The sequence below is a fragment of the Cetorhinus maximus genome, chromosome 14 (genome assembly GCF_964194155.1).
Source record: "Cetorhinus maximus chromosome 14, sCetMax3.hap1.1, whole genome shotgun sequence".
Lineage (NCBI taxonomy): Eukaryota > Metazoa > Chordata > Chondrichthyes > Lamniformes > Cetorhinidae > Cetorhinus > Cetorhinus maximus.
Genome location: NC_135892.1, coordinates 99,658,965 through 99,685,138, shown reverse-complemented (window position 1 = coordinate 99,685,138; position 26,174 = coordinate 99,658,965). Strand labels below are relative to the sequence as shown.

Sequence of the window (26,174 nt, the reverse complement as noted above, 5' to 3'; positions counted from 1 at the left end):
ATCCTTGTCCTTTTCCATAACAACCTTGAATCTAACGGAGTTATAATCAATATCTGCAAAATGATCCCCCACAGATACGTCTACCACTTGCCCGGCTTCATTCCCTAAAATTAAGTCCAGGACTGCCCCCTCTCTTGTAGGACCTTCTACGTACTGGCTTAAAAAGATCTCCTGGATGCATTTTAAGAATTCAGCTCCCTCTAAACCTATCACACTATGACTAACCCAGTTAATGTTGGGGAAGTTGAAATCCCCCACTATTACTACCCTATTATTTTTACACTTCTCTGAAATTTGCCTACACATCTGCTCTTCTATTTCTCTTTGACTGTTTGGGGGCCTATAGTACACTCCCAGCAATGTGATTGCTCCTTTTTTGTTTTTCAGTTCTATCTATATGGCTTCATTTGAGGAGCCTTCTAAGATGTCATCCCTCCTTACTGCTGTAATTGATTCCTTGATCAATATTGCGATACCCCCTCTTCTTTTACCTCCTTCCCTGTCTCGCCTGAAGACCCTATATCCTGGAATATTGAGCTGCTAATCCTGCCCCTCTCTCAATCAGCAATGACATTATACTTCCATGTGTTAATTTGTGCCCTCAACTCATCTGCCTTATTCGTCAGACTCCTTGCATTAAATATTATCCAACCTTGCCAAACTCCCTTGTACCTTAACTGGCCTAAAATTTCTATGCCTTCCAGACTCACTTGCTCTCTCTTCTAATTTTGGCTGTGCATCTCCCCCTGCTGAACCTCCTCTCAGGATCCCATACCCCTGTCAAGTTAGTTTGAATCCTCCTCAACAACACCAGCAAACCTCCCCACAAGGATGTTGGTCCCATTCCGGTTCAGATGCAACCCATCCACCTTGTACAGGTCCCACCACCCCCAGAAACAGGTCTCAATGTCCTAGAAATCTAAAGCCCTCACTCCTGCACCATCTCTCCAGCCATGCATTCACCTGGACTAACCTCCTATTTCTATACTCACTAGCGTGTGGCACCGGAAGTAATCCAGAGATTACTACCTTTGAGGTCCTGTTTTTTTAATCTGCTTCCTAGCTCCCTAAATTCTGCTTGCAGGATGTCATCCCTCTTTCTACCGATGTTGTTGGTGCCAATATGTACCACGATCTCTGTCTGTTTGCCTTCCCCCTTTAGAATGCCCTGCAGCCGCTCAGTGACATCCTTGACCCTGGAACCAGGGAGGCAACATACCATCCTGGAGTCATGTCTACAGCCGCAGAAACGCCTGTTTGTTCCCCTTACTATCGAGTCTCCTACCATTATTGCTCTTCCCCTCTTTTTCCTCCCCCCTTGTGCAGTTGAGCCACTCACAGTGCTATGAGCGTGGCTGCACTCCCCAGAGGAACTGTCCCTCTCAACATTTTCCAACACAGAAAAACAGTTCTCGAGCGAGATGCACCCTGAGGATTTCCTGACTACCTGCCTGGTGCCTTTCTTCTGACTGATGGTCACTCATTCCCTCTCTGTCTTCACTTCCACAAGCTGTAGGGTGAACATGTCTAAAAACGTGCTTTCCACGAACTCTCAGCCTCGTGGATGCACCTCAGTGCCTCCAGCTGCCGCTCAAGCTCCGAAACTCGGAGCTCAAGTAGCTGCAGCTGGTGGCACTGAGGTGCATCCACGAGACTGAGGGTTCGTGGAAAGCACGTTTTGGAGCACAAAGAGCATCTAGGACTTCCCACATGTTGCAGGAGGTACATAACATGGGACTAAGCTGCCTTGCCATGCCTCTAGTTGGAAAAAAATACCCTTACTTTAAGTTAAATACAGTAAAAAAAACCATTAAATTATTTATGTACTTAAATAAAAACTAGGGGGAGGATCTTACAGTCGGTGAGCAGGGGGCGGGGCCCGCTCACCGACGTGTAAAATGATGCGGGGTGATGTCGGGTGGAACTCCCGACGTCACCACGCGTCACTTCCATTTTCAGGTTGGCGGGGTCACAGCCAAATCAGCTGTGTGTCCGTCGACATGTCAACGGCCTATTAAGACCATTTAAGAAGTAATTAACATCATCAATGGACCTTCGGGCTGGCGGGCAGGCCAGGAGCCCTGGCGGGCTTAAGGAGAAGCATGAAACCTCATCCAAGGGCAGGATGAAGTTTCATGAGGGTTTTTAAATATTTAATAAAGGTTTCAGTAAAAGTGATGGGCATGTTCCAACTCATGTGACAGTGTCACATGAGGGGACATATCAGGGAAATCTTGTGATCATTTGTTTAGTATTTTTAAATTTGGAACCGATCGCCCTGAGGCAGCACTTAGCCTCAGGGTGATGAGTGTGCTCCTTTACGCGCATGCACGAAAGAGCACACTCTCGGCTGAGGGAACACCTCCTGCCCACACAGGGAGCGCATAGCACTTCCTGGCAGACATCACGCTGGGCAGGCCTTAGTTGGCCCGCCCACGTAAAATGGCGGCGCATCCCCAATTGGGAGTGCCAATCGGAGGCGTGCCTGCACGCTCCCGCTCCTGCAGGTCCCCGCCAACAGGGGGAAAATTTTTTCCTAGAACTCTGACCTTTCCTTAGCTTAATCTATTTTAAACTGGAGAAAAACTGGAGAAGAAACTAGAGAAAAACACTTACCCACTACTTACCAATCAGCTCTCACCTTTGTGCTGACGTCACTTTTTGAAGCTTCCCCGCACTCGCGCAGGTTCTGATCTCTCTGCCGCAGTCTCGCGCTGTCTTGTGATGTCACTCTTGTTATTTTCAACAAGAACTGACTGCAGGACACTCTTCCCAGACTGCTTCACCGTGATACTGGCTGCAGGACAACTCTTCCCAGACTGCTTCACCGTGATACTGACTGCAGGACACTCTTCCCAGACTGCTTCACCGTGATACTGACTGCAGGACACTCTTCCCAGACTGCTTCACCATGATACTGGCTGCAGGACACTCTTCCCAGACTGCTTCACCGTGATACTGACTGCAGGACACTCTTCCCAGACTGCTTCACCGTGATACTGGCTGCAGGACACTCTTCCCAGACTGATTCACCGTGATACTGGCTGCAGGACACTCTTCCCAGGCTGCTTCACCGCGATGCTGACTGCAGGACACTCTTCCCAGTCCTTTAAGATTATCAGGTGAGGAAGTTTTGGCTTTGTGCGTTCGTGTAAATAAAATTCCAAGGGAATTAAAATTTTGGAGCAATGTAAAATGGCATGCCAATTCACTACCAAGTGCTGTACACTGTCACAGCAAGGGGGTAGTTTTACAGCCCCCGTGCCGGGCGCGTTTTGGCGGGGGAGGGGACACATAACATAGGTCAGGTAGGTAGCCCACCACCTTCCCGCCCACCCCCACCTGGTGCCCAAATTACAGGGAGTGGGAAAGGCACCCAATAGGCCGCCCACCCTTAGGCCTATTGAAGTCCTTAACTATCCAATTAAGTGGCGATTAGGGACCTCCATCTGCCTTCACTGCCATAACACGCTGAGCAGTGGAAGGTGTGCGAGAGTGGGAGGGCCATTTCTTTCACAAAATTGGTGAAAGGATGGGAAAGAAGGTGGTGTACCTCCTTGGGGGGCCTTGGGGGGGTGGTGTTGGGGGATGGGGGATGCCTCGTGCACATCAGTGGCATCCCCCCATAGATCATAGACCCTATTTGTGCCTCACTAACTGCCCTTCAAAACCCACCCACCAACCCTCTTTCCCTCGAGTGCCCAATCCCTCCACACCCAAGACATCCCGGACTTACCTTGTCTGGTGTCCATGACTCTTTGCGAGGGCCTCCTTGCAGTCCCAGCATCTCCCGCTACTCTCTCTTGGCGCTGATGGGACTGCAAGAGCTGCCGGCCAACCGGATTGGCCGATAGCTCTCGAGGGCGGGAATTCCTTCCACGGAGGGGCAGAAGTCCAACTCCCAACTTGGTGAGGCCACCACCAGCATGTTATCATTGCAGGGCGGCCTTTTTCAAAGCTGGTTGGTTTACAACCGACTTCTCTTCCAGGGGGGGTGGGGGTGGGTGTGGGGGTGGGGAGGTTCAAGCAGTTCTTCCCCCCATGAAAAGTTCAGCCTCAAATGAAGATCTATCCCCAACGAGTGCACTGTCTACACTATCAGGGCAAATGAAAATAGACTGAATAATATACAGTCACATAAAACTCATGCATCATTCCAAATATTGTCAATGAAGGTTTCTGGAAGACTGCTGGACTCTACACTGTCAGGCTGAAGGTTTCCCTCAAGTTGTATGAAGTTTCTCCAACATTGCTGCAATGTGGACTGTTTTATAAGAAACACAAAGTCAGCAATGAGACTAACAATCTTTTTTTAACCAAAACAGAAAACGCTGGGAAAACTCAGCAGGTCTGACAGCATCTGTGGGAGAGAAAAACAAAGTTAACGTTTCGAGTCCGTATGACCCTTCTTCAGAGCTGGAGAGAAGCCGGACTGTGATGAAATTGATACTGTTTAAGGGGGAGGTGGGGGCAGGTGGAGCTGGATAGAAGGTCAGCGATAGGTGAGCACAAAGGAGGGATTGACAAAGATGTCATGAACTTTTTTTAAACAGTGGGCCACGCTTTCGTTGCATAAAAAGGTGACAGGAGATGGAAGGGTGAAAGCAACATAGCAATACTAAGCTCTTCCTTTTTCCTCTATCGAATGGAGTTTAGAACTCAATAAAAATAACTGATTATGATCACGAATGCACAGCCTGAAAGGATGGTGGAGAGGGAGTCAATCGTGGCTTTCAAAAGGGAATCAGATAAGCTCCTGAATGAAAATATTTACAGGGCTGCAAGGAAAGGGTGGGGCTGTGAGACTAGCTAAATTTTTTTGAGCCGGCATGGGCTAGACAGGCTGAATGGCCTCCTTCTGTGCTGTATCCATTCTATAATTCTATGAAATAAGCCAAAATCTTAGTTAAAACAGCAAGTAAAGAAATTCATTCTATTACATATGTGAATATCACACAGCATCATTTCATCCTATTTAGTAATTAGTCAATTGCGATTCATAATGGCTTAATATCTGAACTGACAGCGTTTTAGAAAGCATTCATTCTCATTGTGGTCAGACTGCAAAGTGTCACCAGATGTGTGTCCTGAAGTACAATTTGTGTGTACACTGAAGACTGAGCTTGAACACAGACAACATGTTCCAGTGATTACTCTTTGAACTCTCGCTGGAGAAATTGCCAATATATATTAGGCAGCCTTCCCTGCCTCAGCCAAGCATTTTCCAAAATTCTATTCTTTGAAGATGATCCCTTTGTCAAATTTGATCTACCACAGCAATTACACTATGAGTAGCGAGCTTGCAGCACATGCGGTGTCCTGTATTTATCACATGAATGCACTTTGGCATGGGCACAATAACAGAATGGCTCACACCCAAGGCCATGAGTCATCTACTCTGCCTAATGCCACAGGCCTCACAGTTAATGTAGACGACTACTTTCATGAAATATCAGGAAGCATGAGAAAGCTGTCAATCGCCGATCTACATAAGCATTCCACATCTGTTTCCCGTACTGGCGTAGCATAATGCTGCCACTCCAGTGAGGGAACAGAGATCTAATACATGGCAACAACCCAGTCAACCAGCAGTAGCATTCATTCTATCCTCCACAAGTCACCCATGTCTAATAGAAGTTATCTGTTACCCTAAGCGAGCAGGAGAATGGGACTTATGCGTACAAGAGATATACCCTACTTGAAAGCGGGCTTCAGCAAAGCGTTGTTTACTTGATAAAGGAAAAGAGTTTTAACACAATGCATAATGATATCATTCAGTGTGATTTAGATCTCCAGGCCATGAGAAAAAAGCTGCCTTTGTGAAGAGCCAACAAGTATCCCCTTACATATTTTAAACATACTCATGTCCCGCTACAGGGAAAAGATTTTTAGGCCAATATTTATTACTTCAAGTATCTTATTTTTCCAAATAATCACTGGTTCCTCACTCCAGACCAGACACAACAGTGAACCCTTTGTGTCCCATTACCACCCCTCGGCATTAGACTGCAGATGAGTGCCTGATGAACCCAAACTGCGAGATCTTGGAGAAGGTGGGAACTAACCGGCGGTGGGGGGGGGTCATGAGGAAACGACAATGAAAGGGCATGACAAATGCAGGATAGAGTAACCCACTTATGGGAAGCTCTCCACCAATACGGCAACACTGAAAATATAAACAATGCTACAGGTTGGAAAAAAAAGCAACAGGAAACTGTTGAGATAAAGCCTATAAATGAAAATAATATGTTTAAAAGGCAGACTTACAATTATATAAGCATTCTCATTATGATGTAGTTCCCCTGAATACATCACGTGCTTCACATTTCTATTAAATACAAAGGCCACAATCGCTGCAAAACAGCAAGTGTAAGATCGGTTTCCAGAGCTTTTTCTTATTATTTAATAGTGTTCCTCAATAAAACATTATCAGAAGAAGGTGCCTTACTGGCAGATATTTGGCTTGGAAAATAGTTGATGGTGATGGTGTGTAGAAACAGAAGTGTTTTGTTGCCAAATTTTTCATATAACGAATAACTGGAGGGCACATCAATCATTAGATAATTTGGAGGACAGCTCCCTTCTGGGAATCCCCCTTGTCTTCCACAAATCTAGTGAAGATGAAAAGTTGCCCATTAACACGAAGCAAGAAAACCAAAAGGGACAGCCAGTTGATTTAGAGAAAGCATACTAATCGAGCATTTTGACGGAGTGCCAAAAGAGACACACAAAAAAAAAAATTCACGTTGACACCATAATTCGGCTCGTGTTTACCACATGGTGTCCAATAACACTTTTTCTTCCCAGCTTGAATTTCTTTTCTTCTGAAGGTGCTGACAGCCTTAACTAATTGGGCCTTCCTCATGCATAAGCCTAAAAACTGAGTGAAACCAACCCTTTTGAACACAGTGGGTAGGGGAGCCCCACAAACTGGTTCTTCTGATGTTCCCACATGAACATCTTCCTCCAGTCATCACTGGGCCCAAGTGAGAAGCATCAAGCCCTGACTAATTCTTCCCTCGCTAGTCCATAGGACAATTGCAGTGTCTAACATTTAAATTAAAATAATCTTTTTTAAATTTTGAACCAAAATTCTATGCAACAAAGCTCCAGATGAGATGAAGCCCTGATATTGCTGTGGAATGTAATCCAGAAGGTCTCAAGCAAAGAGATAACAATGGCATTCCCAGGGTGAACAACAGAAATGGGGTTTCACAATAACATAGTGGCACACAAGTTGTTCATATAGTGGTTTTCATAGTTCTTGTGAACAGAGGAGTGATTTCTCTTGTAGAAGGTTGAGCTCCCTTTTAATATCATGACAGGGAATCTAAAAACATTCAGCTAAAATTTAGAGAATTGAAAGAAAGAGCATGAGAAGATTAGGGATAAGAGGAGTAGGCCAGACAGCCCTTCGAGCTTGCTCTGCCATTCAATAAGATCATGGCTGAACACCTATCTCAATTCCACTTTCCCCCCCCTATCCCCCATGTGCCTTGATTCCCATTGTATCCTAAACGCTATCAATCTCAGACTTGAGTATACACGATGGCTGAACATTCACAGCCCTCTGGGGTAGAGAATTCCAAAGATTCACAACCATCCAAGTGAAGAAATTTCTCCTTATTCAAGTCCTAAATGGGTGACCCCTTATCTTGAGACTTGGGCCCCTAGTTTCAGACTCTACGCCAAGGGGAAACAGCTTCTCAATATTTACCCTGTCAAGCCCTCTAAGAATTTTATACGTTTCAACGAGATCACTCCTCACTCTTCTGAACTGCAGAGAATTTTGGCCCAGTCTACTCAATTTCTCCCAAGATTGCCCTCTCATTCCAGGATGAGAGCATTTATACAGTTCCTTTCATGGCCTCAGGATGTCCCAGAGTACTTTAAGGGCAAAGGAATTCTTTGCCACTGTTGTAAGGTAGGGAATGCAACAACTAATTCATACACAGCAAACTCTAGGTTATTTCTACTATATAATTATTTTATTATCAGGACTACCATATCAGCAGGCTATGTCTGGTTTAACTAGCACCAACCATATAAATATTGGCAGAACAGGGATGTTAGTCTGTGATGCCGGCACAACCAATGCAGAAGAAACCCCCAACCAGCAACAAGGCGATAACGATCAGATTACCTGTGAACCAATACAATTAACTGACACAACAGTACAGCATACCACAGTAAGAATGGAAGCAGCCTTTCAGCTCACAATTCCTAACTATGACAAGTTCCCAATCTCAATTATATTCATAGACAGAGCAGGGGCTACGTCAGTCAAGATAATTTGCAGGCTCAGTCATTCTGTTGTGTCCCCACTTATATCTGGTCACAATAGCATCCTCAGAACGAGGGGTGCCTGGTCGTGCATTACCATCCCGTTCGATTCCCATAAGGGGTTCTCACACAGTATCCAAGTGAAGGCAGCGTCAGCGCAAACAGGCAACCCCACTTTGGATTTGCATTGCTGCTGCATTAAGACTCTCATTTATAATCAGGGCTCATTCAAAGCATTCCTGAAAAACGTCTAGGGTATCCGTGGGTGGCTCAGATGGTGGCATTCTCATCTTGAAGTCAGAAGGTTATGGGTTCAAGTCAAAATCCAGCTGATGCTCTAGGGCCATCCCAAGTCAGTGCTGCATTCTGCATTCCAGAGGGCAGTTAAGAGTCAACCACATTGCTGTGGGCCATGTAGGCCAGACTGGGAAAGTCAGCAGATTTCCTTTCCTTCCCTAAAGGACATTAGTGAACCAGATGAGTTTTTACAAAAAAAAAAATCAATAATAGTTGCCATGGTGACCATTACTGAGGCTAGATTGATATTCCAGATTGATTGAATTCCGCCAGCTGCTATAGTGGGATTTGAACCCATGGTCCCAGAGCATTAGCCTGGGCATCTGGATTACTAGTCCAAAGACATTACCACTATGCCACCATATCCCGATTGCCAGTATTACCATACTTCAGATGAACAGAAGTCCCAAATGCCCTCTTAGGTGGGTGTAATAGATGCAATGGCACTCTTTTCAGAGAAGGGACTTTTTCAGAGAAGGAAAATAATTATCCCTCAACCATCGCTCAAAAGCAGATGATGTGATCATTATCTCCTTGCTACTTTTTGACCTTACTGTGTGCAAATTGGCTACTTCATTTCCTGCACTGCAACAGTGACTACATGTCAAAAAGTACTTCCATGGATATAAAGCACATCCTGAAGTGGTGAAAGGCGATAGGTAAACCCACCTCTGTCATTCTACCTCCTCTGACTCTGAGAGTAATGTGCAGTCAGAGAGACCAAAAGAGGGGGGAGGGGGAAAGAGAATGAAGGAACAAATAAAACTAAGAACCTGAAAACCCAGTGAAAGCTACTTTAACTAGATAACAGGCAGTGACAAGTAATCTTCTGGTTTTTTAATCTCTCTTCTCAAAGAGACCAGACGGCAGTAACTAACTGCTGTGCGTTTTCCATTTGCAAGGCCAGTTCAAAGTGCCTATAACCACTGAGATGAAAGTTGCTGCATCCCACATAGCAGAATGCCACCCACCCCCAGCGCCCCCCACCAATAACCTACAGCCTGAAGTAATTGATGTGAAAGGGAAACAAGGGGATATGAGTTTCAACAAACTGCTGATAATGCACAGAACAGGACAATAAGAGAAGAAAAATTAAAATAAAACATGTGAAAATCCAGTAAAAGTTTAAAGTTAGATAACAGGTGGGAAAAAAGTACACTTGTTTGTACTTGTTTCCAGACAGAGATTCAATAAAATAATTTGAACAGAAACTGACCTCCCCCGATGCGGCTTCCCCCTTAAGTCAAATATAGTATTCGTGTTTGCTTTTTTCCCCCAGGGCTTTCCCTTTGGAGTAAGGACTGAAGAGTAGTGGTGAGCTCTATGGCCTCAGGAATGGTGCAACTGAACTGTTTTCACTTCGGTGAATCTTTCAGTAAACAATTCAGCAAATATACATCCCAAAGTGGTAGATGTTCAACTGACTGCAGCACTGTCATAATCCACCATGGCCAGTATTCCCTTAATACCGCACTACAGCTGCATCCTGGTAGAACTTACAACTGAGCTTGCTCGGTGACTCAGCAAGTAAATGAACAGAGTGGGTGTGGTATTAAATGGCACAAACAAAAAGGTGCCTAGCCTTAGCTTAGGTTAGCTGATCTCAACAGGGGAAGTATTTGGACGTTACAACTAGCCTTTAGTAGGTTCAGGAGGGGGAGAGAACCCGCCACCGATTGCTACTTAGTGTATTACGATAATATTTGCATTTATCTAATGCCTGGTTGCATCATAATGTATCAACATGAATTATTTTTGGAGTGTAGCAACCACTATGGAGATTAATTTAGCCATTTTTCTCTACCCGAAACGTCCAACAAACAGGAATAAGATAAACCATCAATCGATTGTTTTTTTGAGATATTGGTTAAGGGAGAACTTGGAAGTCCTCACTCATGGATCTCTAACATCTATTTGAACAGTCTCTTTTGAATGTATCAACCAAAGGATAGTACTTCCATCAATGCAGCCTGAGTGCAGTACTCCACTGGAGTGTCAATCTAGATTACACACTAAAGCTGTTGATGGAAGGCTCAAACCCACAACATGTGAGCAAAGGAGCCAGGCTGACTCTCAGCTTACTGGGCAAGGGCAGCACTGGGTCCCATTTCAATGTGATACCCCTTCTTGAAGAAGCAGCCTATTGAGAGACACTTTGAGTTCACACATAAAGAGTGGGGGAGGCAGTAGCATAGTGGTGTTGTCACTGGACCTGGTGCTCTAGGGACCCAGGATAATGCTCTGGGGACCTGGGTTCAAATCCCACCATAGCAGATTTGTGAAATTTGAATTCAATAAATTAGAAGTGGTCTAATGATGACGATAAAATTATTGTCATAAAAACTCACTAATGCCCTATAGGGAAGGAAATCTGCTGTCATGTGACTCCAGAGCTACCAATGTGGTTGACTCTCAAATGAACAAGGGCAATTAGGGATGGGCAATAAATGCTGGCCTATGACACCCACATCCCATGAACAAGTAAATAAAAGAGGTCACTGAACATACTGGGGAGCTGCTGGTTCTTGGAGAAGAGTGAATGCTTTGAGGATAACACAGGAGGAAATGGATTGAGGAGGGGTGGGTATTTAACATTAAAGTAATCAAGATTTAAATACAAAGGGAATAAATAGGACCTGCACTTACAAACAAATAAATATTCAGGCTGGAATGAGTTAAAGGCAAATATCCTAATCGGGTATGCATGAACTCTTATACAGTCACTGCCTCAGCTATTCTGCCATCATCTAAATCCACTGCTTGTCGAATTATATCTCAACATAAGCATTTTTAGAAAGAAAAATTTCTGATATCAGTTTTATTGGCTAAAATTTTTTTGCAAGTTGAACAGTGAAGGCCTCAGTGAAACACAACCTCTTGAAGGTTGGCAGCAGAGGTTAAACAGATTTACACCGAGAGTGCACTCAAGTGATAATCTCACAAAGACTGCAAACAGGCCAAGTGCTGCAACCTGTGTGGCGAGGCAAGTCACCTCTACAGGACCTGCCCCAAACGCTGCCGTACTTACGCACAGGCAGCCAAAGCCGACCAGGGGGAAGCAGAAGAAAGGTTCCGTGTCACTCCAACCACCAAGGCCCCCAGGGAGCTCAACGGGACAAAGGAGGACACAGAGAGAGACAAGGTGGAGAAAGAGATTGAGGCAACAGAGAGCCAATCAACAGCACTACCCCCTGAACCTTCCAGCCCTCAGGACAGCGAATCAATGGAGGAGGAGGCAGCAGTGGAAAAGCAGCAGGGGGAGTGGCGGACGGTGAAGAACAAGAAAAGTAAGAGGGAGCGAAGAAGAAGCAAAGGCGTTTCCCAGAGAAGCGGCAAGAGGCGTCTCCCATCCGACACGGATGACAAGGGCAGCAGCTCTTCGGATGATGAAGTGCCAGAGCGGCACCGACAGAAGAGGCGGCAAAGCTCCAGGGCGTTGGAGGACGAGACACCCGAGCTCCAGAAAATTGGAGACAACAAGGAGCCCAGCGCACCCCAACTTGGCCTGCAACCTGAGGAGGCCAGTGCACCACAGCCCCTGGAATCTGGGAGCAGTGAGGCAATCATCGCACCCCAGCTCCAGGAAGCCGGGAACAGCAACCCCCCAGAGGGGGTGAGTTTTGGAGAAGCTTCTCCAGCAAAGGTCATCTCAAAATCCGCTCACTACGTGAACCTCCAGATGCCACTGGAGCAGAACACGGCCAAGGAGATCTACCTCAGCCCATCCAAAGTGAAGGAATTTGAGCTCACTACGGGTATGAAGGAGCAGACTAAAGGTCTGGGACTCTCAGAGGCAGTGGGTTTGGTAGGAGAATAAATGCTTTAATATGGGTTTAAAGATTGTATCCATAAATGTGCGTAGCATTAAATCTACTACGCGATGTGTTGCGACCTTGGACTACCTAGCCAAGGTCAAAGCTGACCTGTTGTTTCTGCAGGAGTGTGCGATACCGCACCTCAGCTCCTACAGGCAATGGTCACGATGGTGGTCCCACGGGCCATCGATCTGGTCGGGCGGAAACGACTCTCGTTCCTCCGGCCTGGGTATTCTGCTGCGGGGAGGCAACTTCACCGTCTCCGAGGTCAAGGAGGTGGTGGGCGGGCGACTCCTGGTAGCAGACGTAATGTACAAGAACGCTCCACTCCGGTTAATTAACGTGTACGGCCCGGCACAAGGGGCTGAGCGGCTGGAGGTTTTTCAGCAGCTCCCACTGCTGCTGGCGACCTCCAGGCCGGTCATTCTGGGCGGGGACTTCAACTGCATCATCGATGCGGCTGGACGATCCGGCAGGGCCGGAAGCAGATTGGACGCTACGTCCAGATCCCTGATGGAAACAGTTAAGGATGCCAAGCTGCACGACGTCTTCAGCAACCCTGCAGACGGAGCGCAGCGTAGATACACCTGGTCGCGGCCAGACGGGTCCATTCGTTCCAGGATAGACTTCCTGTTTGTGTCCCGTGCATTCACAGTCAGATCCACCGAGGTCAAGCCGGTGTTCTTCTCTGACCACTGCCTCCTACTGGCGGACTGCCACTTGGAGGAAGACCTGAGGGTGGGCAGGGGGGCATGGAAGCTAAATGTGCAACTGCTGACCCCAGAGAACATTGAGGAGCTCAAGAGGGATTACAAAGGTTGGAGAACCGTGAAACCCCTCTTTGAGTCCCTGACACACTGGTGGGAAGTGATCAAGGGAAGCATCAAGAGGTTTTTCATCCTCAAAGGCACCCAGAAAGCTAGAAAGGAACAGAGGGAAATGTCCCGACTCCAGGAAAAGATGCAGAATCTGCTCCGGCTGCAGTCGATGGGGGTGGATGTCAAGGAGGAGCTCCAAGAGGTGAAGGGCCAGCAAGCCTCGCACTTTGCCTCGGAGGCCTCCAAGATCATCTTCCGTTCCAGAGTCCGCTCCGTGGAGCAGGATGAGACGTGCTCACGTTTCTTCTTCCAAAAGGTACACAGAGAGCGCTCTGTGATCAGCAGCCTGAAGGAAGAAGACGGCTCAGTAAAGTCATCACGGTCCGACATTCTGAGGATCAGCAAATCCTTTTATGCCGGACTGTATGACGTGAAGCCCACGGACAGCACGGCCTCCCAGTCCTTCCTGTCCTCTATCACGGAGGTCCTAGACCACAGTACGCGGGAGAGCCTAGACAAACCGCTAACTCCTGACGAACTGACTAAGGCCCTCGAGTCCTTCGAGAAGAGTAAAACCCCCGGAAGCGACGGCCTGCCGGCGGAGTTGTATTCGGCTCTGTGGGACTTGATCGGCCCAGACCTGCTAGAAGTGTACGAGAGTATGCTCCTGGCCGGCAGCATGTCAGAATCCATGAGGAAAGGCATCATCACCCTCATCTACAAGCACAAGGGGGAAAGGGAGGAAATTAGAAATTGGCGACCCATTTCACTGTTGAATATGGACTATAAGATTCTGTCCAAGGTCATCGCCAACCGGGTCAAATCCGCTCTGGAATTGGTGATTCACCCTGACCAGACCTGCTCTGTGCCAGGCAGGAAGATCTCTGACAGCCTGGCGCTGCTCAGGGATACGATTGCCTATGTACAGGACAGGGGTGTGGATACCTGCCTCATCAGCTTGGATCAGGAGAAGGCCTTTGACAGAATATCGCACACCTACATGGGGGATGTGCTCTCCAAAATGGGCTTTGGGGAGGGAATTCGAAATTGGATCCAACTGCTCTACACTAACATCAGTAGCGCAGTCTCAATCAATGGGTGGGAAACAGATAGCTTTCCGATTAAATCTGGAGTCAGGCAGGGCTGCCCTCTCTCGCCTGTCCTTTTTGTGTGCTGCATAGAACCCTTTGCCGAGTGCATCAGGAAGGATCCGGGCATAAGAGGAGTGACGATCCCAGGCAGTGGAGGCACTCAGGTAAAAGCCTCCCTGTACATGGACGACGTCGCCGTCTTCTGCTCGGATCCGCTGTCGGTGCGCAGACTGATGCACGTCTGCGACCAGTTCGAACTGGCCTCGGGAGCCAAGGTAAATCGTGGGAAGAGCGAGGCCATGTTCTTTGGGAACTGGGCTGACCGATCCTTTGTCCCCTTCACTGTCAGGGCTGACGGCCTGAAGGTGCTGGGGATATGGTTCGGAGGGACCGGGGCATGCGTTAGAAACTGGAAGGAGCGAGTGGCTATGGTGAAAAGGAAACTGGGCATGTGGGAGCGACGCTCCCTCTCCATTGCGGGTAAGAACCTGGTCATCAGGTGTGAGGTACTCTCGCTGTTGCTGTACGTGGCGCAGGTCTGGCCCATTCCACACTCCTGCGCGATGGCGATCACTCGAGCCATCTTCCGCTTTATCTGGAGGTCGAAAATGGATCGTGTCTGCAGGGACGCGATGTACAAGCCTCTAGATAAAGGGGGAAAAAACGTGCCCAACATCGCCCTCATACTGATGGCCACCTTTGTGTGCGGCTGCATCAAGCGGTGCGTAGACCCTCAGTACGCAAACACCAAGTGTCACTACGTGCTGAGGTTCTACCTGTCCCCGGTGTTGCGAAGGATGGGTCTGGCCACGCTGCCGCGGAACGCTCCAAGTAGTTGGACCGTGCCGTACCACCTGTCCCTGGTGGAAAAATTTATGCAGAAAAACACCTTTGACCACAAGTCCATCAGGCAGTGGTCAGCACGTAACGTCCTAGAGGCCCTGAGGGATAAGGAGAGGGTGGACCCTGTGGGATGGTTCCCCGAGCAGACTGTCAAAGTCATTTGGCAGAATGCCTCATCGCCAGAACTTTCCAACAAGCACCAAGACGTAGCTTGGCTGGTGGTGAGAAAGGCCCTCCCCGTCAGATCCTTCCTACACGCCAGGAGTCTCACCCCCTCTGCACGATGCCCTCGAGGTGGCTGTGGTGGGGAAGAGACCGTTGTTCACCTCTTTGTGGATTGTGCCTTTGCAAAGAAAGTCTGGAGAGAGATGCAGTGGTTGCTGTCGAGGTTCATCCCGAGCAGTTCTGTGACACAGGACTCTGTGCTCTACGGGCTGTTCCCAGGGACACACACCGAGACAAACATCAACTGCAGCTGGAGGATCATCAACTCGGTGAAAGACGCGCTTTGGTCTGCCCGAAACTTGTTGGTCTTCCAGCACAAAGAGTTGTCCCCGACCGATTGTTGCGGACTGGCACAATCCAAAGTCCAGGACTACGTGCTGAGGGACGCACTAAAGCTTGGGGCAGCTGCCGCAAAGGCGCAATGGGGAAGGGTCGCTGTCTAAGACCTTTCTACCACAGCGCACCGAGAGACTGGGAACTGTTTAGAGCCCCTCGGGCTGTACAGATCAAAATGAAAGGCTGTAAATGACTGTAATATTGTTTGTACTGATGCACCTGGTGATACATTTTGTAAAAGTTTAACCTGGATTGTACCCTTGTAATGTTGTTTTTGAAATGGTTTTGAATGTGATTGAAGATTTTTATGAATAAAGTATATTTTTACAAAAAAAAAAAAAAATCTCACAAAGGCGTTAACAGGACATCACAAACAATCAGGGCAAAGATGTGCTTGATTTATAGCTACCCTTTGGACCCAGAGATGAGATGACAGCCTTGGGGGAGGACATTCCCCTTGTCGGGCAGGGGCAGTGGGCAATGGTCCACCACCTGCGATTGGCCCCCCGACCGTGATTTCATGCTAGCAAGCCAGCCAGAGTGAACCACGCGCTGAGAGCCTCAGCGCTGCAGGGGTTGGTGGGGGGGGGGGGGGGGGGGGGGTGGACTCTGTCACATGAACAGGGACATGTTAAAAACGAGTTTAAAAATGTTTACTGTTTTTTTGTTCACTGTGGGAAACTTCACCCTGCCCGTGGATGAGGTTTCGCAAGGATGCAAAGGCCGCCTGGCCTATTCGCCCACCCGCCAACTGTGAGGTTGGACGGGCAGCGAAAAGTTCAAATTAATTGATTGATTGATGGGCTGAATAGCCCTCTTAATTGTTGGCGGGCACACTGCCGACTCTCGCGCGCCCACCGACCGAAATATCACGTGAGCGCGCGATGACGTCGGGTCGCTCACCCGACACCACCAGGCGCTATTTCAGGCTCGAAAGTGTCAGGCGCGTGCCCGCACGCCCAGCTGAAAATCCTGCCCTTGAAATCACTCCAAGATACCCATTAGTTTTGGTCGTATGTACTGTGACACTCAAGATTTTATTTTGTTTCGAGGACAGAAGGAGTGTTTTTTTTTAACATCAACTACAATTATAACTGACCCCGGATGCCAGTGCACTTCAAGCTGCCAATGCACAATAACATCCACTCTGAAGGATTAATGATTGCAGTGTCCTTACTACAAGGTTATTATGGGATAATCAACATTTAATTGCCAATATATGGTGGATATCCTTGTGTGTCACAATGGTAAATGAAGACAAGACACTGAACACTGCAAGTGCAGAGATTCCCTATTGGAATTCGGTCCAGGTCAATTCTGTGTCCGCTTGCTTGTATTATCCAAGACATCTACGTTTGGAATCTGGGAGACATACAACAGTGAAACTAACCTTGGAAAGCGGGTCCGGATGAAGTTTGGGGCAGGGAGCCTTCTGGGGCCTGTCCTCCAGGGTAAAACTTCTGATTGTAATATTTGGGTTTGAAGGTGAATTGCTGGGATTGGCCACGCTGGACAAGCATCATCAGTGGTTGTGACGGCAGAGGCATCAAGCTGAGAGAGAAAGACACCAATGAGAGTAGTTAAATTTTTTTTTTAATGATCTGCAACACAGTCACTATGAAATACAGCAGCATTTAGTCGTCAAAAGTTGCATTTAAAAAAGTAATTCTCTTCAAAAAATAGAATCAGTTTATACACCGTAGAATCATTTAATGGTTACAGTACAGAAGGAGTCCATTCTGTCCATTGTGTCCATGCCAGCTCTCTCCAAGAGCAATTCAGCTAGTCCCACTAACCCCACTCCCTTCCCTATTGCCTGGGGGGAGACAGTGGTGTAGTGGCAATGGTGCTGGACTAGTAACCCTCAAGGACCCAGGCTAATAGCCTGGTAACATAGGTTCAAATCTCACTATGGGAGGAAGTGACAATGTGTGGGGTGCATTTGGACAGTTAAGATTCCTCTTCATTGCTTACCTACCCTACAGCCAAGGGATTTGCAAGGACAATCATCCAAAGCCAGCAGAATCCTTTTCAATATCTCTCAATAATGTCATTGGGACCTGACTATATTTATTCAAGAATGCTGAATGGTCAGTTTCCCATCTAGCTGACACAATGCCAGACCAGATCAGGGGCCATGAGAGACCAAATAAAGTAACTTGCAATAATTTATACTACGCACCCACCCCCCACACACACAAACAACCTAATCACCTTCCGCACACTCACCAATCGCTCCGTGGGACAGGTTAGCAGCCAGTTCCCCAGATGTACCTATTTGGCAAATAGACTGTGGGGGCTGGATTCTGCCGGGGGGGGCGGGGGGGGAGCAATTTCTCGCTACCCACCGGCATGCCGGTCTGCCATATTCCTGCCTCTGACCTAGTTTCAGGGGAAGCTTCAGGGAGGGACAATGGCTAGTCACCTGCTAGTGTGGAGTGGCCAATTGAGAGCAGTCTTTACATGCCACCTGGATCCACTCTCCTCTGCACCCTCCCCTCCCCCAACAATATAGCGGCAGGCTGTAGAAGGAAGGCTGGTGGCCTCCCAGAAGCAGGCCAAGGAGTGCCAGAGGCACATCCCAGCCCAGCATGCATCTGCAGGTCTGCAAGAGCAGCAGCCCCAGCCGCACACTATCCTGTGGTAGGATTCTCCTTCCGCAGTGATGGCCTGGTAGCTGTGGCCATGATTTCCTTTGTTGAATTTTCAAGAGGCTCCTCCATGTTGAAGCTGCCGACCCTCCCGATTGGAAGAGCCCACCTGGCATCCTTAACAGGATGGCCAATTAGGAGGCCACCTCCAGGAAGACTTCACCAACAGACTCGATTCCAGCAAGTGCGCGGTCGGGACACCCGTTTGGTCCCGATGTCTAGGTCCCGAAGCCCATGGGAAAATCTAGGCCTGTGAGTTTCCTTCTTAAAACGGGTGAGCTTTGAACTGACATCAAAAGTCACCTACTGAAGACTGGACCCCAATTAAAATTGGGGTAAAGGATAGATAATCCTTGGGTCAGTTTAATTTTGGTGGTGGAGGAACTTCTGGAAACAATAATTCTGGACAAAATTAACAGTCACGTAGACAAATGCAGGTTAATTAAGGAAAGCCAGCATGGATTTCTTAAGGGAAAATCATGTTTGACTAACTTGCTGGAGTCTTTTTGAAGAGATAACAGGGAGTGTTGACAAGTGCAATGCCGTTGACGTGGTGCACATAGGCTTCCAAAAGGCATTTGATACGGTGCCACACAACAGACTTGTGAGCAAAGTTATAGCTCATGGAATAAAAGAACAGTAGCAACATGGATATGGTATTGGCTGAGTGACAGGAAACAGGGGATAGTGGTTAATGGATGTTTTTCAGGCTGGAGGAAGGTCTGTAATGGAGCTCCCCAGGGGTCAGTGTTGGGACCCTTGCTCTTTTCTGACATATCTTAATGACCTCGACCTTGGTATTCAGGACATAACTTCAACATTGCAGATGACACAAACTTGGAAGCATTGTGAACTGGGAGGAAGATAGTGAAGAGACATAGACAAGTTGGCAGAATGGGCAGGCAGGTGGCAGATGAAGTTCAATGCAGAGAAGTGTGAAGCGATTCATTTCGGTAGAAAGAACATGGAGAGACAATATAAAGGGTACAAATCTAAAGGGGGTGCAGGAGCAGAGGACATGAGTGTATCTGTGCATAAGTCATTGAAGGTGGTAGGACAGGCTGACAGAGCGGTTAATAAAGCTTTAATAATAAAGGCATTGAGTACAAGAGCAAGCAGGTTATGTTGAACTTGTATGAGACACTAGTCCAGCCTCAGCCGGAGTATCGTGTCCAGTTCTAGGCACCACACTTTAGGAAGGATGTAAAGGCATTGGAGAGAGGGCAGAAAAGATTCACGAGAATGGTTCCAGGGATGAGGACTTCCCAAGTATGAAGATAAATTGGAGAAGTTAGGACTGTTTTCCTTGGAGAAAAGAAGGCTGAGAGGTATTCAAAATCATGAAGGATCTGGACAGAGTAGATAGGGAGGAACTGTTCCCAAGCGTGAAAGGATCAAGAATGAGAGGGCACAGATCTAAAGCAATTGGCAAAAGAAGCAAAAACAATTTGAGAAAGAACTTTTTCGTGCAGCGAGTGGTTAAGGTGGAATGCACTACCTGAGAGTGTGGTGGAGGCCAATTCAATCAAAGCATTCGAAAAGGATTGAGACTGTTATCCGAAAAGGAACAATGTGCAGGGTTACGGGAGGAAGACGGGAGAATAGCACTCAATGAATTGCTCATTCGGAGAGCTAGTGCAGGCACAATGGGCTGAATGGCCTCCCTCTGCGGCGTAACAATGCTGAGGCTCTCTGATTCTGTGATGCTGTGTCTCAAAGGTAATAGCACCACTAAGAACAGACCAAATGTGACGCAAAAATAAAATTCTACATTGACAGGGACCATTCCGGAAAACACACATTGTCAATTTAAAACTTGCACCTGACTTTCATCATTTTTACTACTGCTCTTGTGTGATAGAAACAGAATACACAATAAGGGTCTGTGGAGTGGTGCTTTATATTCTCACTTACAGTTCTGGCTATAACTCACTCAGTAACTTTGTTGTGTGTGAGCTATCATGATAGTACTGCCACGGGATACAAATTGTGGATTACCCTCCTATACCTATACTGTTTGTAACCAATATCTATCTACCCGATTATGAAGCTTTGCAGTACAAATCAATAATAAATGTGGCTTCTGCATTGAACAATTGCATCCAGGTCAGTTCAAGCTTTTACCACATAAGGCAAATAAAATCTAAATTTGGTAATGGGAGAAACCACAAACCTATATTTATGAAAAGCAGCGACACATCATTCAGGATATTAACATAATAATCTAAAGTGCAGGTATTAATATATAACTCATTTATTTTTCTTACTTGTTTTGCCTTCATGCAAATAAATGATAAATACTGTCTTTTCTCAGTGGTGAACCTTTAAATATTTTTTATTGCTATTTAGATTTCGGGGGTTATCATTTGATTTCATTTCAACTGTTACAAATGTGAGGCTTTATAAGACAGTCATGTTTTAAAATGCTTCCTTTAATTTAAAGTGAAACAATGCCCTGAGTAGGGGGATGGTGAGATCATACTGTACTGTGACTGGAGACAGGCCATATGACCTGGTTGTCCTGAGGAATTAGGCCCAGGCCAAAACGTACAGCAAATCAAGTGCCAATTTTCACACTTTGACACTAAAGAGGGGCAGCTGCTTTTTCTGGACACAGAAACCCACGGACACAGAGAACTGGAGAGGGAGACAGAAACAGCTGCTGCTGTGAAAAGCAGAGGTAAGGATTGTTTGTGGTAGCCGCCAAGCAGGGCACTGAGGAGAACTGATTTTCTGTTTGAAGAGGCAGGACTTGAGGAGGCTTAAGGACCAAGCAGCCTTGCTGCTTGAAGTCGGTTCGGGGATACTCACAAGACTGAGGAGGCCACTGGAAGGTCGCCCTGGAGCGGTACAGAGAAGGGAGCCTGCTGCAAAACGAGGAGTTTGGAACTGAGTCTTCAAGGTTACATATCTGCTGGGAGGGTGGTGTAATGTACAGGCAGATCATATGTTAATGAGGAAGTACCTTTTCTGTAGTTTGGTGTACTCATTGCCAATTAAGTGATGTTTAGTCTTTGTTGATTTTAGTTGGTTTGTTACAGTAAAAGTCTTAAATCGTGAAATCTTGTGGGATTCTTTCCATCGGTTGCTGGGAAATTCATATCTCTTTTTTAAAGTTATCGGTCTCTATACATGACCCAAATTCGATCTTTTGTTAAGATGATTGAATGCAGTTCCTTCAGAATCACCAAGGTGTACTTAAGCAATGTAAGAAATGATATCCAAGCAATTGAAAGGAATAATCCTAATACAGCTGAGTATTATAACATTATTTCATGTGGTTATGTACCAGATACTTGTACTTTCCTACTTACATATGCATCATTTGAAACGCACAATGTATATAGAATACCTGAACAAGAAAGCCTAGCATATTTTATGCTAGGTAATTTTATGCACATGTATTAGTGGTTTCTGTATCGATGCACTGTGCATTCACGCGCATACACACACACACGCACACATACATGCACGCACATGCACGCACGCACACACACACGCACGCACATGCACGCACGCACACACACATGCACGCACGCACACGCACACACACACACACACACGCACACACACTCACACACACGCGCACACACACACACACACTCACACAAAGAGTTGAAAGTAAGTAGAGTAAAATCCTGGGGCAGAATTTTTCATATGGCAGGCGGGCTCAGCGGGAGCGGGTGGGGGCCCACGACCGGCTCTGCGCCGCTGTTTTACGTGGACGGGCCAATTAAGGCCCACCCAGCATAAGACACGACCGGTAGTGCTCAGCATTACCTGTGCAGACGGGGGGAGGAGGGAGAATCGGGACATTCACGAATGCGCATGAAAGGGTGTTTCAATCTCCCGGAGGCATGGAGCTGCCTCAAGGAGATTGAAAGGCTTCTAAAATTATTGAATAAAAGGTTTATAAATTTATTTACAAGGTTGGACAGGCAGCGCTAACAAGTGCTTCAATTCATTTCCTAATGGCCTTAATAGGCCGTTTACACATCAGCGGCCGTGCAGCTGACTCCAGTGCGCGCCCGCCAAATGAAATATCGCGGGACTGCGCAATGACATCGGGACGCACACCCGACATCATCACGCGTTATTTTATGCGTCAGCGTGTTGGGCCCGCCCCCAGACACCGACTGAAAAACCCTGCCCCTGAAATCAAAACATGAAAGAAAGAAAGACTTGCATTGATATTGTACTTTTCATGACCTTTGGACACCCTAAAATGCTTTATGGCCAATGAAGCATTTTTTCAAATGTAGTCACTGTTGTAGAAAAATGGCAGGGCCAATTTGTGCACAGCAAGCTCCCACAAACAGCAATGTGACAATGACCAGATAATCTATTTTTTGTGATGGCAATTGAGGGATAAATATTGATCAAGACACTGGGGATAACACCCCTGCTCTTCTTCAAAATAGTGCCACAGGGTTGTTTACATCCACCTGAGCAGGTGGGGCCTTCGTTTAAAGTTTCAGCCAAAAGCTGGCACCTCCAACAGTGCAGCACTCCCTCACGCCTCACTGGACTGTCAGCCTCGAGGTAACAATCAGACTTACCTTGCCCTCCTCCTCACCGCAGGTAAAAAGTTAAGGTGAGCAGAGACCTGGAAGTAAGGTGACCATTTTTATTCAAGAAATGGTAAACCCCACCGTGGGGGAGGGAGAGGCAAAGCAAACATAAGGATGGGCAGAGCAGAAACGAAGAGAGTTATTTTGAGAACACTTTCAATCACAGAGCCTGCAAACGCAGGATGAGTGAAAAATGATCTGAGAACAGACGGGGAAGGCAAGACTGGTGTAGGCTTTCAAGTCAAGAAGCTGACATCATGATCTTCCCCTCCCCAGTGACAACATGAATGGGGGTTGCTGCCCACAGCCTCCTGTGAGAATTCCGATTTCCCATTCATCACTGGCACAGGACCGATGAGGTCACAAGAGTGGAACTTTATGCACAGAAGGAATATTCCAAGGCTGCGTCGGACCAACATGTTTTCGAAGATAAAATGAGGAGGAACATATGATTGTCAAATGCATAGATAGCTCCCTTGCGCTTTGACAAATAGTACAACTCTGCCTCGCAGCTTTGTTTCAAACTACCAAGCCAGCTAGCCAGTCAGAGTGACTAAGACCGGAGGAAATACTACCATTACAGAATTGTAGGAAAGTTCCAGCGTAACATTGGCAGAGCAGCCAGCCTGCATGCGTTCATTACTGAGGTAATTGTCCCCGAGCGCCAGCGCTCATGCTGCTGCTGTGTGTTAGAGATGACTAATTAATCCCTTTGTAGATGTACTTCATTGCGAGAAGAAAACCACAGGAGGAAAGTTAATTTCCACGGCCCTCCCCTAGATCGCTGGAAGGATCTGCTCACTGACCCTCACCTTGACCCTGATTTTTCCCATGTCCTTAACGGCATGTCGACAACCATGTTAAACGTCCTCCCCTTCTTAAAAATAAAGCAACTGGAGTTGTTGGCGGGTGGCTGAATCGCTGCAAGTTCGGCTCTCTCTCTCTCTGGGCTTTTGTCTTTGGGGCCCATAAATTTTGGTGATGTGTGTCAGGGCAGCAGCACCGAGGGCAGGCTGACCTGTGGGTCCTGCACAGTCAGCTCCTGCATTATGTGAGCAGGAGCCATTTGAGTGCTGTCACTTCGAGCACCACAGGGGCTTGATACCCATGCCCCGCCAGTGCTGGAAGCCGAGGGTGGGAAGGTGTGGAGAATTAAAAGAACGGCACGAGCCAGACTGCCAGTTCCCCGGCTCCAACCCCCACCCCCCCCACCCCCACCACCAACCCATAGCCCAGGGCCATTTTTCACCGAGGCAGCGGGGGCTACCCATCCGCATGCAATGGGCAGCTAATCAGGGACGTTAAGAGCCTATTAAGGCCAATCACAGGAGGCCAACTGGAATAATAACTGACTGCAAGGCAACCTACAGGCGAATGAATATTTCAATATATCAATTTGTAAACTATTCAGATTATTTCATTTCAGCCTGGTTCATTTCTACAGGGTTGTGACTCTCACTTGAGTGATTAAACACGTTACAGTGTGGAGCCCCAGCTGGAGTATTCCATTACGGGTCAAGAGGAGGCCATTTGGCCCATCGAGTCCATGCCAGCTCTCTGCAGAGCAATCCAGTCTGTCCCATTCCCCCGCCCTATCCCCACAGCCCTGCAAGTTTATTTCCCTCAAGTGCCCATCCAATATCATTGATCCTCTCCGCTTCCTCCACCCTTGTAGACACCGAGTTCTTGCTCATTACCGCTTGCTGCATCCCCCACTGTATTTCTTGCCCAAAGCCTTACATTAAAATTGTGTCGACGAGAAGCAGCACCACGAACATGGGAGGGTGGGTTTCTGAGCACGATCACAAAACGCCTCTGAAGGGGTTTGGAATGGAGCACTTTGTCTAGACTAAATAAGCCAAACTTGCCCGCTGCTAAAATGACATTATTTACTAAAAGTCTAAATCATGTAAAGTAAATAGCGATTCAGAGCTGGTCTTTCCACAGCACTGGGAAGAAAGTAATCCCTTTCTGAAAGAACTCTCAATGGTCCCAGAATATCAACTGCCCATACACGTTCTGCAATGCTAGAGCTGAAAAAATGTGTAAACACAGTGTAATCTAACCCTCTAAAAATGTGCCGTAATTAAGAAAGCATTTGGAGCAAAATTTATTTTTGCAGCGCTGGAAGAGGCTGATTTTTGTGAAAAGCAGTTTCCTTTGACAGCCTCAAGCCGTGCTGTAGACACAGCACTTTAAGGAGGTTGACTTGGCCAGGCACCTGCTTTTTGTTTTAAACAGAAGATTTACACGTGTTCCGCCGACTGGGACACAGTTAATGTTCTGTCACGGTTCTAATTAAGGTTTGGAGTCAATAAAACTTCTCCCGGATTGCACTGGAACTGCTCCCTGCTCCTGGTTCCAGCAGCATTAAATGTCAGCCAATTTCTAGAGCGGCAAATTATTACTGCTATTTCGAATAGTAATTGGCAGTGGGGGATAAAAAGAGGGAGGAGAAGGCAAGGTGGAAGGGGAGATGTGGTGAACAATTGTTCTGGTCACTCTGTGCAGTAACGATGTGAATGTGTTCAAATGGAACATACTAAACTACTTCACCAGACTAATAAGCACAGTAATTCTTTCCCAAACAGAGTGCATTGTGTGGACTGACAAAGGAAGCGCATCTATATCTATAAAATATGACAACTCTTAGCCCAGATTTTGCATTACGAATAATAGCGAAGCCATCAGGGCTCACTGTTACTATGAATCAGATAGTTTCGAGGGTATACACGAGCACAGTTAAATGTGGAAATCACAAAGTTGCTGTCTGATTTGCCCTAGTCTTCCTCTGGCTGTGCTATGACAGTACCATGCCAAGAAACTGCATCGAAACACATGAAAGGTGTGAATTTGCAGTACCTAGACCACTGGATACACTTTTTCTGGCATATTTATTGTGTAAGTAAATTTTTAATAACATGATAAGTCTTAATAACTAGCATGCATACAAACTCTCTGGCACTGAACCTTAACTTTTACAAATGTATAGTCTCAATCCTTCATATTTTAATTATTGTTGGAGATTTTTTAAAACATGTTTTCTTTTTCTTTCTGTCTCTTTTATCTATCTTAACCCATCTTTCTTTATTTCGCTTTCTGTACATGATTTTACATTGAAGTTAACATTCTAACCAATGCTTCCTAGTTTGGATGCTGCTGACAAGATTTTAACCCACTCAAAACTAATCCATTCAACAGGGTTAAAATCGGGTCCAGCGCCTCTTAGTAAGGATTCTTCAGT

General features: G+C 46.8%; 1 protein-coding gene across 4 annotated transcripts in view; it reads right to left on the bottom strand.

Annotated features, from left to right (window-relative positions):
* Positions 1-26,174, bottom strand: part of ltbp1 (latent transforming growth factor beta binding protein 1) — a 383,951-nt gene that overhangs the window by 293,679 nt on the left and 64,098 nt on the right. For all 4 annotated transcript variants that reach the window (XM_078557330.1, XM_078557333.1, XM_078557331.1 and 1 more), the window contains exon 4: positions 17,099-17,259. In XM_078557330.1, coding sequence (XP_078413456.1) covers positions 17,099-17,259 — 161 coding nt within the window. The remainder of the gene's footprint in view (positions 1-17,098; positions 17,260-26,174) is intronic.